At 39.6% G+C, this 17,901-nt stretch overlaps 3 protein-coding genes across 3 annotated transcripts; 2 read left to right on the top strand and 1 right to left on the bottom strand.

The window, feature by feature from the left end:
• The first annotated feature begins 4 nt into the window (after positions 1–4).
• LOC127376173 (cyclin-G2) lies at positions 5–4,559 on the top strand. The gene is made up of 8 exons (XM_051422819.1): positions 5–169; positions 777–900; positions 1,015–1,152; positions 1,497–1,747; positions 1,887–1,965; positions 2,058–2,156; positions 2,878–3,080; positions 3,676–4,559. The coding sequence occupies exons 2-8, from the start codon at positions 778–780 to the stop codon at positions 3,785–3,787; spliced, it is 1,005 nt and encodes a 334-aa protein (XP_051278779.1). The 5' UTR covers positions 5–169; position 777; the 3' UTR covers positions 3,788–4,559.
• Positions 4,560–4,836: 277 nt separating this feature from the next.
• On the top strand, positions 4,837–12,858 carry LOC127375698 (sia-alpha-2,3-Gal-beta-1,4-GlcNAc-R:alpha 2,8-sialyltransferase-like). The gene is made up of 4 exons (XM_051421839.1): positions 4,837–5,435; positions 6,243–6,365; positions 7,023–7,580; positions 8,404–12,858. The coding sequence occupies exons 1-4, from the start codon at positions 5,278–5,280 to the stop codon at positions 8,684–8,686; spliced, it is 1,122 nt and encodes a 373-aa protein (XP_051277799.1). The 5' UTR covers positions 4,837–5,277; the 3' UTR covers positions 8,687–12,858.
• On the bottom strand, positions 12,507–17,884 carry LOC127375699 (ras-related protein Rab-27B-like). The gene is made up of 6 exons (XM_051421840.1): positions 17,022–17,884; positions 16,011–16,183; positions 15,824–15,909; positions 15,032–15,135; positions 14,704–14,827; positions 12,507–13,416 (listed from the first exon to the last, which is right to left on the bottom strand). Exons 2-6 carry the CDS (start codon positions 16,161–16,163, stop codon positions 13,227–13,229), a joined length of 657 nt encoding a protein of 218 aa, XP_051277800.1. The 5' UTR covers positions 16,164–16,183; positions 17,022–17,884; the 3' UTR covers positions 12,507–13,226.
• Positions 17,885–17,901: the final 17 nt, after the last annotated feature.

Here is a 17,901-nt window from a genome sequence, read left to right on the forward strand (position 1 = left end):
GTTGTTTGTTTATTCAGGGCGGACCCTCTCTGTTCAGCAGGGATCAAGGATCTTGTTTTTAACACTTGCCGCCCATCACCCATAATCAAAACGCAAACATGAAGAACTGAGAAGTGTGATTAAGTTGCAGCGCTGTTTTTATCCTGCACGTCGGCGGCTTCCGGACAAGGTAGGACGACGGTTTGTTGATTTACGCCAGCAAGCTAGCTGAGTTACGTGAGCTAACATTAACGTTGTTTGTGTTTGTGATGCTTTTAGCTGTGAGGCATTTATGGGTGTTGTTGTTTGTTTGTTTTTTAGCTTAACTTTATATTTGAACATCCGAATAAAGTTAACAGTCTATGCTCATTAATTCAACCTGTTCTAAATGTGTGATCGTGTTTCTGCTGGGATGGATTATGTGACCTAGTTTCTGTTCAGTAGACATTTAAGTTACATGTATTAGCCCAGACTTATGTCAAAACTGGCTTTAGCGCTAGCCAGTTATTGCTTTAGCATATTTGTTTTACACATGGTTTCAATTAAGCAGTTTATATTATTATTATTATTATTATTTTAACAGTTTTATAATCAAATAAGAGCAGGATTTAGGTTTAGGGTTTTGGCGGTGGGGGTACTCTTCCAGTGATACCTGACACCCAGTGGGTGTGGTCTAGGAGACATTCAGATATATGTCCACTCACCCTCACCCTGTGCAGAGGCTTTCCTCTTCCCCTGTCTCATACAGTTTTCTCTTGGATTGCAATGCAGAACCTTTGAAATATGTTGTTTTTCAGGATGAGGGATCTTCAAGCCATTGACAGCTTGCTCTTGAAAGAGTTGAAGTCATGTTGTGCAAAAGAGTACAACTTTCTTCCCAGAGAGACTGGCCTGAAGCTTATGGAGTCGGCCTCCACAGAGGTAACCTACTGACCTAATTCTACATAGTTGGCTGTCTGTGTAGACATATGGGTTTGCTCAAAATAGATGTAATTTCCAGTGATGTCTTTGTAACATTTAGTGGTGTATTTTCAGAATCACAGCGGAGTGTCTGCAAAATGCAGAGACACCAGAGTGGAGGAACTGTGGGGCCTGACCAGTTTCTTTGGCTACAGCACCCAAACTTTTGTTCAAGCTGTCAATTTGCTTGACAGATTCCTGACCATTATGAAGGTAGGAATTTAACAAAGCAAGTGTAATATGTTGTTTCAAGTTACAATATGAATCTGAACATTGTTTTTATTAAGCCCAGTCTACAACTATACATAGTTAAAGGCGGGGTCAGTCATTCTGAAGAGAGATAGTTGATGAGTCTTATTCCCAGGTTGTCAAATACAGACTCTTAAGCAACCCAAAGCATTGCTCTCTGACAACCTGTGAATGAGACACAACAGTCTTATGATTGACCCCACCTTTTAATATCACCAGTCAGACGAAAGCACGACCACAATGACCTTGTTTGACCTTGGATCATGAGATATTGACTCACACTTATGTGTATTGTGTCACTGTGATAGGTGCAGCCCAAACATTTGCCCTGTATTGGAGTGTGCTGTCTTCACATTGCTGCCAAAATGGTTGAGAAAGAGAGCAATGTCTCACCCACCCATGAACTAATTCGCATCAGCCAAAGCAAGTTCACTGTGTCAGACCTCTGTCGCATGGAGAAGATCGTCTCGGAGAAGCTCAGTGTGGAGCCTGAAGCAGTGACAGCCTTAACCTTTCTACACCTCTACTACTCAGCCTTCACATCCCTTTCTGCGGGAAGGTACACATTTCATTTTCTTTTGCTTACTTTTATTATTGTTACTGGTGCATTGCTCCAGTTTGCATGGAGTTGGTCAATAGATTCTGCTTTATGAGGTTTGTACTGGCGGATCACATTAGGATTCCCTCTATATTTTAAGGGAGGAGATCCCAAGCATTGGGAGACTGGAAGCCCAGCTAAAAGCCTGCTTTTGCCGGCTTGTTTTCTCTAAAGCAAAAGTAAGAATTGTACTCAGGCGACAATTTCACAGTATAGCAGCATTCACTATGACTCCCAGGATTTACTAACCAGCTGTTTGTCTCCTTCACAGCCATCAGTGCTGGCACTGTCCCTCATTGCTCAGGAGTTTGACGCCCTCCAGTCCACCACCATGTTGAAGATTGTCCAGCAATTCCAAAGACATGTTAAGGTATAAAAAGGACAACTGCTGCAACAACTGATTCTCAATTAATCAGTATTGTTTGCTCTATAAAATGTCTGCTTATAGTGAAAAATTAGACCACACTGTAATGTGTTCAAATGTTAAATAGTTTTGTCTGACCAATGCTCCAAAACTTAAAGGTTATACAGTTTACTGTCTTAGAAGACTAAAAAGTGAGGAGAAAAGCTCGAAGAGATACATTTTTTGTTAACTTTGCAACAAACAATGAATTGATAATTAAAATTTTAGCCAATAAATTTTCTATCGCCTAATCGTTGCAGCTCTGATATAATGCTTCCATTAGGTTTTAGTGTGATGTTAAGATTTTTCTTTGTTTCTCTGGACTTTATCACGTGCTGCTGTCAGAGTCTGAGAGACTTCATCATTTTAGCACCGTACTCTGTCTTAAGACTAGAATGGCATATTGAGTGTTATGTATGTATTTAAATCATTTCCCCCTGGGATTTTTAAAGTATTTCTGATTCTGATTCTGATTAAGTTGCTCATTGGCTAGTATGGTGAAGTTTTGTTTCCCACTTCCTCCAATTACAGCATTTCTTGCTGTTCTTCACTTTGTGTTATAAATAGAAATTGTACATTTTGGCATGATGGTGTCACTGCCTGACAACGTGATTTGTTGATGACACTTTATTTGAAGACTATTTCTGTCTGCAGCCCCTCAGATGTTTCCTGTTTGTCTTCTTCACAGATCAGCGACAGCGAGCTCCTCCACTGGAAGGAACTTGTGGCCAAGTGCATGACTGAATACTGCTCAAGCGAATGTAACAAACCAGACAACAAAAAGCTTGTTTGGATCGTGTCCAGGAGAACAGCTCAGAATCTCCAGGCCAATCACTTCAGTGTACCTGGCCTGCCAACTATCCCCGAGGGGAGCTGGGACGAGAGTGAGAGGTTAATAGAACAGTTTTTCAGTTTTCTTCACGCTGCATTTCGTCTGATTGAATATACTGTGCTTTCATTCTTGACTGCCAATGAACTAACTTTTAAGTCTACTGGAGTCCTCAAATGTATGACTCAGAAAATGCAGCTGCTAACATCCATTTATAAAGAAGTTCCATTTTAAAATTGAACTGGCTCTTTTTATGGTTAAATGTGTACTGGAGACCACAGATTATATTTTAAGCTTAAATTAATATTCTGAACAAGGGCTGCAACGAACAATTACTATTTTTATTGATTCAACTATGAAATTATTCTTTTGATCAATCTATTAGTCCATAAAAGACCAGAAAATAACATATACTGTTGTGGTGACCAGAGGAATCAGTTCCGCTGTATGCTGTGAATTCAAAGTCAATATTGATATGTAGCCTTAATATATTTACAAATGTTGAAATCTAATGAGATTCAATGAGGAATTTGAAAAAGATTCAGTTCTGGATTTGAATCCAGATTGATCCTACAACAGTAGTAGAATAGTTCATGATCATATGAGTGTGGATTTTGTATTTAACGACACTACTAACGGTCTCCTCTTCTCTCGCAGCGAGGACTCTTGTGAGGACATGAGCTGTGGAGAAGACAGTCCATGGGGCTCGCCAGGAAGCGACGGCGAAGGAGCCTTCTTCCCCTCCACCTTTCTCAGCTGCAGAAAGTGATGAGTCCTCAATGTGCAGTAGCAACCGATGTCTATTTGTCCCCTGAATTGTAACTGATTTTAAGGTGGTCACCGTGTTTCAGAGCAAACCTGAGTGTTTCACTTGTCATACCGTGTGTACTGTAGGCATGTCAAGTGACAGGTTTCGATCATTAAGTGCCTGTGTTACTTCACGTTACTGTCTGTTTCTTTGAAAAAAAACCCAACATATCGTAATAATGCGAAATTGCAATATCTTGGCAGCTTGATGGTAATACATCTGAATGTCTCTTTTTCCCAAGATGTTCTCTTTGTGTTTGTTTGTGTCCGAACTCGGCACATTCCAGGAAAAATAGTGAAGCACAAGGGAGAATTTATGGATGTCAGACATGAGGTACACTCTCTGTTAAATAAATACCAGCTAACATACTAGCACATCCTAAATCTTTTTTTAAGTTTTTATACTCCATACCATCAATATATACAGTATTCTGCAAATGTATGTTATACACAATTCTAATGTGACATATATGACATTGTAGTGTGAAAATCCCAGACTATATGCATGGATACAATGAATCACGTGATTATGAATGGTTGTTGTCCATGTTGACCAAGATAAGCTTACTGTAAAAAAAAATGTTAAAAAAATGTACATAACCTGTAAAAAAAGAAGAAAAAAGTGTATGTTTTGTGAATGCTACACAATGTGTGTTGTATTTGGATATAATGTGAACCATGTTGGAAGGGTCAGAAATCATCCTTCCAAATAAAGAAAGTACTTTTTATCTACATTTTCTTTGTTTCAGTTCACTTTTACTGCTTTTATTTTGAATTGTCCACTAGTGGGGAACTGGTTCATATAGTGCCTTTAGTTATTTTATAAACCTAATTTAAACTGAATACAATCTGACCAGCGAAAAAACAGGTCAAGTGCATTTCTCGTACCTCAAATTTACTTAAGTGGTGCTCAGATTAAAGAGCAGAGGGTACATAATAGAGGGATTTGACTGTCCCATTCACTTTATTACTGGGCTTTCCTTTATGCTGAGAGCTGCAGTGAAGCTCAGTGTGTGTGAGTGTGTGTGTGTGTGTGTGTAAGAGAGAGAGAGAGAGAGAAGTGGTTGTGATACTGCTGGCGGTGGACGGGGCTTGTCTTTATTTAGCTGGCTGGATGTGTTGACACGCATTTCTGCTCCATCTCCTTGATTAAACCGGTCGCGGCGGAGTGTGAAGCGGCAGCAGCATTCAGGGGGGCTGGGCAGGCAAGAGGAATGAGATCGGACCGAGCCGCGGCATCTTCACCATGCAGCCGACCACAACCACCACCACCACCAGCAGCAGCCGTCCATTTTACACAACTATATGAGCCTCTAAACGAGCCGATGAGCGCCAGTTTGCTCGTATCTTGCAGACGGACAGCAGCAGCAGCAGTGTGCGGTCCCGGTGGCGATGACAACATAGGCCAACGCCTCGCTGCAGCTACGTACAGGGAATGAAAACGCTCCCAAGATGGTCCGCATCGCCAAGGCCCTGGGTTTGGTTATTCTGTGCGTCGCTGTGCTCATACTGTCGCTCATCAGCTATGTGTCCCTGAGAAAAGACAGCCTCTTCTCCTCCTCCAAATATTACATGGGAGGACCGAGGATTATGTTCCATGCAGGATTTCGGTGAGTTCTCTTCTTTCTTTTTTTTTTTCCAGCGGTGGAGGTGATGCAGATAAAGGTTGTTGTTGTAAATATAAACAGAGGAGTCGGGCCTAGTGTGCACGATTCAACGTGGAGGTGATGCACACATCACTTTCCTTTCTGTTTGGGCCTTATGCTTCCTGTCGATGAAACTACGAACTGTCCGAGGTGCTGATTGTTGCTCTGGGCGATGCATGATATAGGTACAGTACCAGTACTGTATGAAGGTTTTCATCATCATTACAATCAGCTTTTGTATGGACACAGATAATGTATATTGCAAAAAGCATATAATGCCATACACAAGTGTCTGTAGAGCAAAGAGTGACTGCTACTCTATGTACATGAAGTGGGTGAATATGTACAGTATATGCATGTATACATGTCTATATACAGAATATACAGCATGCTTATATTTATATTTGATACATGATGATGTTTTGAAACTATAAAATGACCTATATAGTTTATAATGTAGGGTTTCTGAATTGTTTTCAGACACTATATGACTGATTTAAGTGTTCATAACTTTACATTTTATGGCTAAAAAGACAGTGGTAGAAAGTAACTAAGTACATCTACTTAAGTACTGTGCTTCAGTACAATTTTGAGGTACTACTACCTGGTGCTACTCCAAGGCAAATATTATAGCAGATATCAGGTGAAACCTTTGCCTAAATACCTGGGAAAACAATAAAGACTAAACATAAATAAATGAGAGAGTAAAGCTTCAGCAGTTTACACACAATGGTGTCTCAGAATTGTATGTTTTATGATTGTTGTTCAAAGGTCTCAGTTTGCCATGAATTTCCTGGACCCCTCCTTCATCCCCTTAACTAACGCCCTGAACGAGGAGCTCCAAGGAAAACCGTCCAAATGGAAGTTCAACAAGACCGCTTTTCATCAGCAGAGGTGAGAGTATAAACAGGAGACACAGAATGTCCCCTGTGACTGTTAAACTATTATATATTATATAATTAGATTAATATTAACCATTCATAAATGTAAACGCAGCATTGTACTGTTGTAGTTGGTTGAGGTGGAGCTCATTTTGAAGTATTTGTATAGGACTGCAACTAGTTATAATTTTCATTATTGATTAATCTGCTGATTATTTTCTTCATTAATCGTTTTATTGTCTGGTTTGTAAAAACTGAAGAAATCACAAATATCCAGAGCCCAGATTGACATCTTCACAGTGCTTGTTTTGTCCAATCAGATGTCCAAGAAGTGGGCATTAATCTGATGAATTCACTGGCTTGAAATGGTCTCGAATGATAAACGACTATTGTTGATTACTGGGTCAGCTAATGAAATAATCTACTAAACTGCTCAGTAAGTGATAGCTAGGCACAATGTCTTGTGGCTGAATCATATTATTATTTATTGAGGATGTGGTGACTTGTGAAATTGGTTATTGTGTGTTGGCTGGATGTGATGTGATGATTGTGTTGGATCAGATTGCCTACAGAAATAACACACCACCAAACACAGAAACAGGCCAATAGATTTAAAGGTACATCCCCTGTAGCTGCCTGTCACAACATTAAGGTATTTTTCTTTTTTCAGGAAGGATATCTTCAGCTACATCGACATTCCCAAAAACTTCTCCCTCACAAAGAACAGTGTGCGTGTTGGCCAGCTGATGCACTTTGACTACTCCAGCCACAAATATGTGTTTTCCATCAGCAACAACTTCAAATCCCTGCTCCCAGACACTTCTCCTATCCGCAATAAGCATTACAGCATATGCTCTGTGGTGGGCAACAGCGGTATCCTGACAGGCAGCCACTGCGGGCCGGAAATCGACCAGGCCGACTTTGTCTTCCGCTGCAACTTCGCCCCCACGGAGGTCTACTCCAAGGATGTGGGCAGGAAGACCAACCTGACCACCTTTAACCCCAGCATCCTGGAGAGGTACTACAATAACCTGCTGACCATTCAAGACCGGAATAATTTCTTCCTCAACCTGAAGAAGCTGGAAGGAGCCATCCTGTGGATCCCAGCCTTCTTTCTTCACACCTCAGCCACAGTAACCAGGACCCTGGTGGACTTCTTTGTGGAGCACAAGGGCCAGCTGAAGGTCGAGCTGGCCTGGCCAGGAAACATCATGCACGATGTCAACAAGTAAGAGTGTTAATCTGACTGTTTGTCAACTGAAGGGATTTAAGATTGGGGCCACAACTTTGGGTTATGTAGCACCCTGGTTGGATTTAATTTGAGTTTAATCACTTAAGGTCCAGTGTTTGTAACATTTAGGAGGCAGAAATGGAATATAATATTCATAGGTATGTTTTCTTTAGTGTATAATCACCTTTTTATAGCAGCCATGTTGAATAACCATGTTTCTACGGTAGCAGACAAACGAAACACTGGCTCTAGATTGGGCTTTTGCAGGTTGCGTCAGTATTTGACGACTTGGGAATGAGACTCAACCATCTTTCTGGACTGGACTACCTTAAGGCCAACAATATGATGATTTGATAAGATTTGATATGTAAAGACCTTGGGCTGGGTATGGATATCGTGGCCCATATAATGCCGTGATTTAAGGAATATTGGCCTCTTTTTTTTCTTCCTTTAGTTTATCACTACAAGCAACCCCTTTCACATGCACATAGTCATTTGATCGATTGTTAATATAAAAATATTGATTATAGCAGCTTTAACTGGATACATAAAATATGAAAAATCCAAATAACTAAGTTGGGTGCATTGGAGGGGCTCATGACCTCAGTATTTTTTTAATCCTCCTATGACCCAGAGTGTAATATTTTTCAAAATTATAAAACCATTATCACGCACATTAACTGACAGGGGAAATTAAATAGACCAGATAAGAGAACAATCATAAGGGAAGTGAGATTATGGTCGGTGACGAAGGATTAATCATGGTATTCTGCTCTTTTGGATTACATTTTGAATGACTGACTTGTCTTTTTCCTCATAGATACTGGAAGACTAAAAACCTCTCCCCCAAACGTCTTAGCACTGGAATCCTCATGTACACGTTGGCGTCCGCCATGTGCGACGAGATCCATCTCTATGGCTTCTGGCCCTTTGGCTGGGACCCCAATACGGGCAAGGACCTGCCTTACCACTACTACGACAAGAAAGGGACCAAATTCACCACCAAGTGGCAGGAGACCCACCAGCTGCCCAGCGAGTTCAAGCTGCTCTACAAGCTGCACAGGGAAGGCGTGATTAAACTCAGCCTGACACACTGCTCTTAGACATACAGTGAGTGTTGGATGGTTTAAGAGGTGACTCCAGAGATCATTACCCAGATACATCAGCTCAGCTCAAACTTCTGTTGTGACCCACAATGCATGATAAGTGTTAAGGCAACACCCTCATTCTACAAACACACACTCCACACCACGCTGTACTTACACATGAAGATGTCAGGCTCACTCGGGATGTAAATTACAGACTTATCACAGTGTTGCTCATTCAGTATATTGTTGTACGACAGTTTAGGAACCTTTATGCTGCTCAGTTGCTTCCATTACTCTCCTTTGCATGGCTGCTGGCCGTGGCTAAACAGCTTGAACAGAACAAATGTCTATTTTATCTGGAGTCCGCAGGGGATTTAGTTGTGGGAACACAAACAGTTAAATCTTCCAGTTCTGTTTAACACATTATTGATTGATTAATCGCCTTTTACAACAGTATACTGATTCTGTACACTGAAATCACTGCCTAATCTCAGGGAAGGAGTTAGATCAGTGTTTTTTTGTAATCAGATTCAATGCCTCAAGAGAGGTGCAGTTCCTGTTTTCAGGCCTTTTTCCCCCCATGAGGTGTCAGACAATCTGCACTGCTCTGAAAGATGGTATTTGTTTACAAGACTGTACTCTCTCTCTTTCTCTCTCTCTCTCTCTATATATATACACATATATACTTGTGTGTCTTTTATTCTCTGTCTGTTCTCTGACAGTGTGACTGTCCACTTCAAATTTTGTTGAGATTCTTGAAATTTTTGGAATAACAATCAACATTCCAACAATAAGCCATAGATTCATGGACAGACGATAGTGTGTTGTCCTTACAATACTGAATTTTAGAAAGTGGTATCGGCCTACATTAGGTTCTGAGACTAAGACATTTGAAATATTGTCCACCGAGACTACAAGTCTAGAGCCATGCTAGTGGCTACATTGGAGTCACAGGGCTTTGATTTCCCCAAAAAATAAATACTTTGCGATCTTAGGCAAACTCAAAATGTCATTTAACAAACTTACAGCTGTTCTGAAGGTATTTTATATTTATTATTTAGTCCGCTGCAGGATAAGAAAAATATTTTTAATCTGTTTCCAAATTTGCTACTCTATTTTCCTATCCAGGAAGCTGGAAATTACATATCTCCTTGCCCTTTTGCAACATGAGAAACATTTTGTATTTTGTTGGAAATTTGTTGGAAATTTTTATCAATGAAAGACAAACATAAGGTATAGTAAAATTATTTTAAGTAAGATCCTTACAGAAATCTCTAATTAAATAGGCTACTTTCAGAACACCAGTAAATTTAGTTCGACCACCTCCTGGGTTTGTCAAAGATCGCAGGATGTTTATTTTTCAGAAAATCAGATACATAGTCCTGTGACTTGAATGTAACAATATATGAGAGTCACAAACTAGGGCTGAGGTTGTATCGGCTATTCGTAAATCCATTACAAGGTTTGTGTGTAAGTCAATTAACTACAAGCAAGTTTTAAAGTAGAAACTTACAGAATGGTGTTGCAACCGCATGTTGATGACAAGACCACAAATTGAAATTTTGAACGTATGAAACAAACGAGATATGATAGTCGGACTTTGTTATCTGTGGACAGAGCAAGGCTAGCTGTTTCCTAAATTTCCAGTCTTTATGCTAAGCTAAGCTAACTGGCTGCTGGCTCCAGCTTCATGCTGAATGTACAGATGAGACTGGTATCAATCTTCTCAACTAACTCTTGCAAGAAAGCGAATAACTTTCCCAAACTGTCAAAGTATTCCTTTAAAACCCAATATCTTAGCTGGTAAATACTTTATTAGTGTAAACTGTCATATCCACTTCAAAAAGGTAAAAGTTTTATGGGGGCAAGAAACTGCCAATCCTTTATAAATCTAGGTATGTCTTTGTTTTATATGTGGAGAAATATTGATGTTTCTGAGTTAAACTAGTATTCACTCAGCATGATTGGCAGATATCCAATAACCTGAGTGTTCGACCATTTAGTCTTTAATTAACGTTACTGGCATAACATTTTGTAATTATGTATTGTGCCTCCTAAGTTTACATTATTACAAAATTCAACCCGAATTCCATACTATTTCTTTTACTCTTAAACACTAAAGCTCAGGTTGGTCAGTTGGTCCAGTTAGCTGTGCAACAGTTACACCAGGCAGTTTAGCAGGCGTATATATTTGGTAACTATTTATGTAAGAACTATGTTTGTGTGGTGAAACCTATTTTTATTCAGTGATTTGTAAATCTCTCTCGTAAAGTTGAACTGGTGGTGACAGTAGGGACAATTTTGCAATTCTTACCAAAAACGTGACAAAAAATGTTCAACCTGAGGCTACCAGACTAAGACCATCTTGTGAACTAAATCACAGCGGTAGCGTGGTTAAAAAAATGTCAGGAAACACAACATTTTGGACAGTTTCTTCAATTATTTAATATGTACCAACAACTGATCTTGAGGTTTACCACTATTTAAAATTACAAAGATACTAAAGAAGAGAATACACTATTTATTACGTTTGTTGACTTGGCGAAAGTTATTTATTCATCATATAACCATATCAATTCCAATATTTGTGACGTAAAACCAGAGAAATGGATGAATGTTATATGACTTACTGCATCTTGTATAAAGAGCATGATCCATTTAAATGGCATTGCATGAGAGGCACTAACAAATCTTTTAGGCTAGTTTTATACAACCTTTTAGAAGATTGTTTTGAGGGTAAAATTTTGTTCTTTGCTATTGTTTGTATTCCTGGTGGTGCATTCCTTAAGAATATCACCAGTGTCTTTGTATGAGAGATGTTTGACGGCTAAAAAAAGAACCTTACTGCTATATTCCACATGGGACCAAACCTCTACAGACTTAAACATTAACAAGCTTTATTTTTTGTAACTGTAGATAATCTTGGGTTCTCAAAAACGTACACTCTTGTCATGCCAGACTGAAGCAGACTGGTGGATGTGGGGTTCAGGACGACTGGGCCCAAACAGTGAAAGCTGGCCACATGACCAGCTCATGACTCTGCAACATGTGCTTTTTCTTGCCAATTATGGTTTAATACACAGAGCAACGCAGCCATTAACACTTACCAGATGTAGTGTGTGCTTTTGTGCTCATTCAGATTTAGCATGGTTGGCATTTGCTTGCCATCCTGTCCGACACAAAGTGTTTTTTGTCCGTCTCCTTTGGCAAGATTAACATTTCAGATAGTAAACTTTTGTGTCTTGTCTCCAAATCATTGCAGTCACCACAACAACCATGAAAACTCTATCTGATGAATTAAATAGCTGAATTTTAGACCGTTTGATTGATGTCATAGATGTATGTATACATTTAAGAATAATTTCTGTAGTCCCTTCATTAGGAATGTTTTGTAGGTACACCAAAGACCATGTGTTCAAAGGAGAAATGTTACGTATGCTTGATACAGATTGATATGGGAATTTTGGAAGCTGAATGACAACTAACAAGTAGTATTGTATAAGAAGTGGAATATCCCTTTTTTGATGTTGAATTTGTTGTTGAATATCACTTTGTGTGGCACAAAATAATTTAAAACTAGCTTTTATGGCTTCAGCCAAAGTAATGTGGTGAAATTTATGTGTGAAATCCGTTAATGTCCTCCTCTAGATCGATTTTTTTGAAAAATCCACTGGCGCTGATATGAATGCTGGACATTTTCCTCCACCAAAAAGTTCCAATGTGTAGAATGTGTGTAAACGATAATGATGCTAATAAAGTCTGTGAAGATTGTAGTTCCAGTCAGAATAACAATTTAGCCTTTTGTGCATTACATTTAGATGACAAGACAGTGACATACATAACCTAAACATACAATGTCTTTATTCCAAATGCAGCACTATACAGGATTTTGTTCCAACAGCCCTTTAACATTCTTGTAATTGTGTTCGATCTGCATGGCAACTTTGTTCCATAATGCATAAAAAAGCTTGGCTGCTTATGTACATGTCGTATAAAAGTCATAAATCATGTAAGGGACTTTGCTATCTTGGTTGTTCTAACAAAAATGATCATCCATATAAGAAATGTAACCATGTCTTAAATGTTTTTTGATTATACTCCATGATAAATATACGTTATGTGCCTGCATATTCCTTCCATCAAGGCCTAAATGTGTCAAATAAAAACAGTATTTTTCTCTGATATGACCCATTTGAAGATAATAATTGACTTTTTTTGGTAGAATCACAACCACTTGGTGTCTTTAAAACATTACAGGTTTTACAATACCTTATACTGTATTCAGTTACTAATACAATCTTTAAAGTCTTTTGCAACTCCTCTCCATCCTCTTTCTCACTTGCCAAGGCACAGGCTGTGAATAAATAACATTACAGATAGCAAATAGGAGAGGAATTCACACTGTAATAACAATGTTGCTTTAAGTAAAATGGGCCATGTTCTAGTCCTCTTATGTATGGATAATATTTTAGTTGATTTTATGATCTCAGATTATCTTCAGCCTCACCTAGCAGGCACCCTAATCAAGCTTATAGAGTGGCTGCTGGTGGAAACATCAGCAGGCGCACCTCCTCCTCACAGGGGCCTCCTCCACTTCATGGCTGGCGATGGGGCTGCCGTTGGGTTCAGAGCTGCGGCCCCCGTTAGTGCTCTGGTCCATCCTCTTCATCACCAGGTCCAGCAGGGTAGTCACTGCCTGTTCCACACTAACACCCGTCACTGCGCTTGTCTCCAAGTAGGGGATGCTGACGAGAACGGAGAGAGGAGTTTTCTATGAAACAGTTAGGAAAGCGGGGCGCGGATCAAACAGAAGCTGCTGTTTAGTGACCATATTGTGCGCATGTGTTTGTGTTGAGCAGCTGATAATCAATGATTCACAACCTTTTTTTTGACTCCTGAAAGAGTAAGATCTATGTGTAAATGTCACAGTTTGTATACATATATTAGGCCTATAGTGTACTTTTTAAAAAACAATTTTATAGGCCTTTATAGGGAAGAATATTCAATATTAGACAGAGAAAAAAGAAAGAAAATTGCAAAAATCTAAAAAAGGTAAACAGTTTGTGAAGCAGAAATGTATTAATAAAAATAATAATTCTTCTATTAATAACAACAACCAACATTTATCTCCCTGACCCACAGGCTGAAAACCACTGTGCTGAGTCAAATTATAAACCTCCAGGAGGAAGACCAGTGGAGCAGGGTTGAAAACAGCTCACTAGCACCATCCTGTGGTACACTAGGAAAATAAATATATTTACTGCTTGGTCATCTACAGTGGGTTGTAAACACTTTAAATGAGGGTGACACTCATTACTTAAAATACAAACACACCTGAAAATATCTGTTTTTTAAATTAGTTAACATGTCAAAGAGAAAATCATAATAAGTTGCACAATATGTGATACAAATTTAAACAAAAGGAGAGCCCCATCACCAAAAATGGTAAATGCAATCACACTCATTTACAACATCTTTTCATTTGAAGAGCTGTAACCAGTGGATTTGGGGGCATTTCTGTTTAAATAATGACTTTTTAACGGTTAAGCAATTTCAACAGTTTCCAATTAACTTTATGTCAATCAATGAATTCATTGAGGTTGAAATCAAACACAGCTCACTGCGGTCTCAGGGCTCTACCAGGTGAGCTACCGTGCGCCCCAGAAGTCTGTATTTATCAGTAACTGAAAGAGTTCAATAATATGTGTTCATGTACATACACCCTTGCACACTGTCTTACTGCTAGAATATTTATTTACATTTAAGTCTGTTTGAGTTACAAGGTAATAATTGTGTAAATAAAATATGTTAATTATATATGTATATTATATATTATTATGTATTATAAAACTTAACATTATATTGTCTTATTGTATTATATTATACCTCTGAGTGTGGAGTAAGTGTGAGTCAGGTGTTAGATAGGTAAAGATAGATAGAGACATCTGTACTACACTTCACACAGTCTCACACACTGCAGCTATACACACTTGCTGAATCTAATAAACAACAGTACGTATTTAATGCCTCACCCGTATCTGTCTGCCAGATCTCTGGCCTGTCTAGTGTGGACATCCCTCAGATCTCGAAGGTCTGCTTTGGTGCCCACCAACACAATGTCTGGACTATCGCAGTACGCGTTGGCCTGTAGCTGACCTGAACCAACACAGAGGAAGTCATTTATACCCATGTGACGCAAATAGACATGCATGAGCAAACTTGAAACACTGTTCAAAAATTCCCTTAGTCAAGGTTAAAGAGGGTGGATTTGCATCTCGCTCTCAGTGGCGATAAGAGAGAAAACATTGATCACAAAGAGTATTGATCTGAAGCCCAGCAGGCTGCTGAGATGACACATACTCATCCAGTTCCTGACGTTGAGGAAACTTTGCTGATTGGTCAAGTCAAACATCAGCAGGAAGCCCATGGCGTCTCTGAAAAAGGCTGTAGTCAGGCTGCGGAACCTGAAAACAGATTTTTGTTATACAGTATAAGGCTCCCATGTGTAGATTTTTAGTCATGCTAGGTTGGTCGGTCCACCATTTGGTCCTGATAGAAACATCTCAGCAACTGTTGGATGGATTGCCATGACACACGTGGACATTTCTGCTCTGACTTTAGTGATCCTGTCTTCTCTAGCGCCCCCATGAGGTTGAAATTTGTGGTTTTGAGTGAAATATCTCAACTGTTGGATGGATTACCAGTAATGTAGTACACACATTGGTGATCCTGTAACTTCTAGCACCATAATCAAGTTGAAGTTTTAATTTGTCCAATACTTTGATTTATGACCAAATACCAGAAAAACTATTGACTTTCCCATCTTCCTCAGGTATGTTAGTATCTAGCTCAAAGCACCACTGTGCAGGCTCATACAACTGCTAGCTGTAATGTAGGTGCTTCATCTTGTTTCTGTGATTATAGCTTTTTTCAAATTATTTGGATTTGTTTTTGTTGAAAAAATGTGCCAATCCTGTTCAATAAATTGCTTGCTTTCAGCCCATGTAGTGTCCCCTGGTTTGAATTAGTTTGTTTTAGGGAGTAACAGCGTACATTGCTGTTTTGAGACCACCACTAGGAGTCGTACTCTGCATGAGTTTAAATAATCATGTCTACATGTAAAACACATAGTGAGCATGAGATTAGATTTACCTCTCTTGTCCCGCTGTATCCCAAAGCTGAAGATGGACTTTGAAGTTCCTCTCAGTCGTGCCATCAGCACCCATCCCTGTGTACATCTGAACCAAACCACACAAGCATGACAATCCTTCCAACCTCTGAGCTGACTTGAAGTCAAGAATCTCACACTGAAGACAACATTTTAAAATGTATTACTCACCACTCTCTTTTCCCTGAAGTCAATGCCCACTGTAGTTGTGAACTTGCGGTTGAACTTGTTGTCGGTGTACCTGTGGAGGAAGGTGGTCTTTCCCACCCCCGAGTCTCCCAGCGCCAGCAGCTTGATCAGATAGTCATAGTCCCAGTCAGCCATTGTGCAGCCTAGTGCTCAACCTGCCACAGAGTTGAACTCACAGTACAATGCTATGCTGGTTTGATGGATCATGTAACCATAAGAGTTTAGAGAAAGTTTGCAAGGAGGCTAAGGAAATACTTAAAAACTAGAAAAGGAAGGGGAAATAGTTCCACCTAAGCTGCAGATTTCAGTCTGAGGGTGCAGGACCATCACAAAAGCTTAGCTGGACGTCATAACTCCCCACTCATTAGGCACTGATCAGAGAGAGACTAGCACATGACTGGAGCTGGCTTCCACATGAGCAGTCAAATGCCTCGCCAGAATTTTCTCAGACATTGCTGAGTGAAAAAACAGAGTCTGTTTGGCAGACAGAACTCCTTTTATTGACTTGAAGGGCTGTGGGCAGACAGCTCAAAACTGCATGACAACACTCAGGTCACCGCAATGCTTCGGTTACACTTGCAGCCAGGGCCAGGCAGGCCAATAAAGGCAGCATAGAAAATCAGTTTTGGTTATGTAGGTGATGGTCACAAACAAACCATTTATTTTCTTTAGTATACTTCATGGGAAAGCTTTAGGGTGTATGAGTGGATTGAGGAAATATTCATGGTTATGCAACTCAGGTTCCAGCCCCACAGCAGTGACAGGACATGGGATACTACCATGAAACCTACCATGTGCAATGGTATTGGGTTCTTGGCAACCAGCCGAGTAATGAGAGTACCAAACCCTCTAACCTACAGCAGTCTTGTCTGACAAAACTTCAATGAGGAAAACTGAATTTTAAGGATTTTTCCAAAGTACCCCCAGAATCAAATACCCACTGACACAGTTTCACAGCTGCCTTAAAATTACAAAAAAAGTAAAGTACCTTACCAGTCTATCTGCAGGAGATGTCAACGTCCATTCAGAGGTCCCTCAACTCAAATAACAAATAAAATGTAGTCACACATAAACTATCATGACGCGATGGCACATCCTGAACCTTTCCCCCTTCTCACATGTGATCCAGGGAGGAGTTTCGTGCCAGCAAGAAGCAAGTGGGGCTGTGCTTACAGATCTTGTGTTTTCTGGTATTTCTCATGAGGAAAAAAAGGCTCTTTGAAAACTGGACTGTGGCCCCTGTTGACGATGCTAATGCCTCTGTGGATTTCAGTGGAAATCGCCCCGACTAAGGACCAGGCCCCACATCTAGAGGCTCAGTAGTAATCCTGCTTCTCTTAACAATGCCAGAACAATATGAAAACAATGAACCTGATTTAGGTCCCCTAAATATTTTAGAATTGATTTGATCTATTTTACTTTGATCCATGTTTACAAAGGATAACATAATATGATCATGGGTAAAGGGGGATTTTACACATAATGTATAAAACAACATATTCTCATTTCGAAAAAGGCAGCTAATCTGCATATTAACACTGACATACAGGGGTGGATAACAAAACAGAAACAACTAACCAAAAACTAAATACCAACTTGGTCAAGCTCAAGTTTTCCATGTTGTTTTTTTTGGGATTGCCAGAGGTGTTGATCAAAGTCCATAGTGGAGCTTAACATTTTAATTCTTGACTTTAGAGACAGTAGTTTAAAAAAAAGGGGTCCACTTACAAGATGCTTATTAGAAAGCTGCAGAAAAAGCTTGTAAGCGAACCCCCAGTTATGTAGTATTGTGTTCAAATGTAATGATAATTTCAGTAATTTGTTATATCCCATTTATTAACTCAATCATTGATCAATTAATTAATTGTGCCAG

This window comes from Dicentrarchus labrax, unplaced genomic scaffold (genome assembly GCF_905237075.1).
Source record: "Dicentrarchus labrax unplaced genomic scaffold, dlabrax2021, whole genome shotgun sequence".
NCBI lineage: Eukaryota > Metazoa > Chordata > Actinopteri > Moronidae > Dicentrarchus > Dicentrarchus labrax.

Excerpts from the sequence above, each read along its gene's own strand:
- LOC127376173 (XM_051422819.1), top strand. The coding sequence starts at position 778 with ATGAGGGATCTTCAAGCCATTGACAGCTTGCTCTTGAAAGAGTTGAAG. Across the intron at positions 1,966-2,057 it reads TTGTTTTCTCTAAAGCAAAA|CCATCAGTGCTGGCACTGTC; the intron begins GTAAGAATTGTA and ends TCTCCTTCACAG. Across the intron at positions 2,157-2,877 it reads AATTCCAAAGACATGTTAAG|ATCAGCGACAGCGAGCTCCT; the intron begins GTATAAAAAGGA and ends TCTTCTTCACAG.
- LOC127375698 (XM_051421839.1), top strand. The coding sequence starts at position 5,278 with ATGGTCCGCATCGCCAAGGCCCTGGGTTTGGTTATTCTGTGCGTCGCT. Across the intron at positions 6,366-7,022 it reads ACCGCTTTTCATCAGCAGAG|GAAGGATATCTTCAGCTACA; the intron begins GTGAGAGTATAA and ends TTCTTTTTTCAG. Across the intron at positions 7,581-8,403 it reads ATCATGCACGATGTCAACAA|ATACTGGAAGACTAAAAACC; the intron begins GTAAGAGTGTTA and ends TTTTCCTCATAG.
- LOC127375699 (XM_051421840.1), bottom strand. The coding sequence starts at position 16,163 with ATGGCTGACTGGGACTATGACTATCTGATCAAGCTGCTGGCGCTGGGA. Across the intron at positions 15,136-15,823 it reads GATACAGCGGGACAAGAGAG|GTTCCGCAGCCTGACTACAG; the intron begins GTAAATCTAATC and ends ATCTGTTTTCAG. Across the intron at positions 14,828-15,031 it reads CAACGTCAGGAACTGGATGA|GTCAGCTACAGGCCAACGCG; the intron begins GTATGTGTCATC and ends GTGTTGGTTCAG.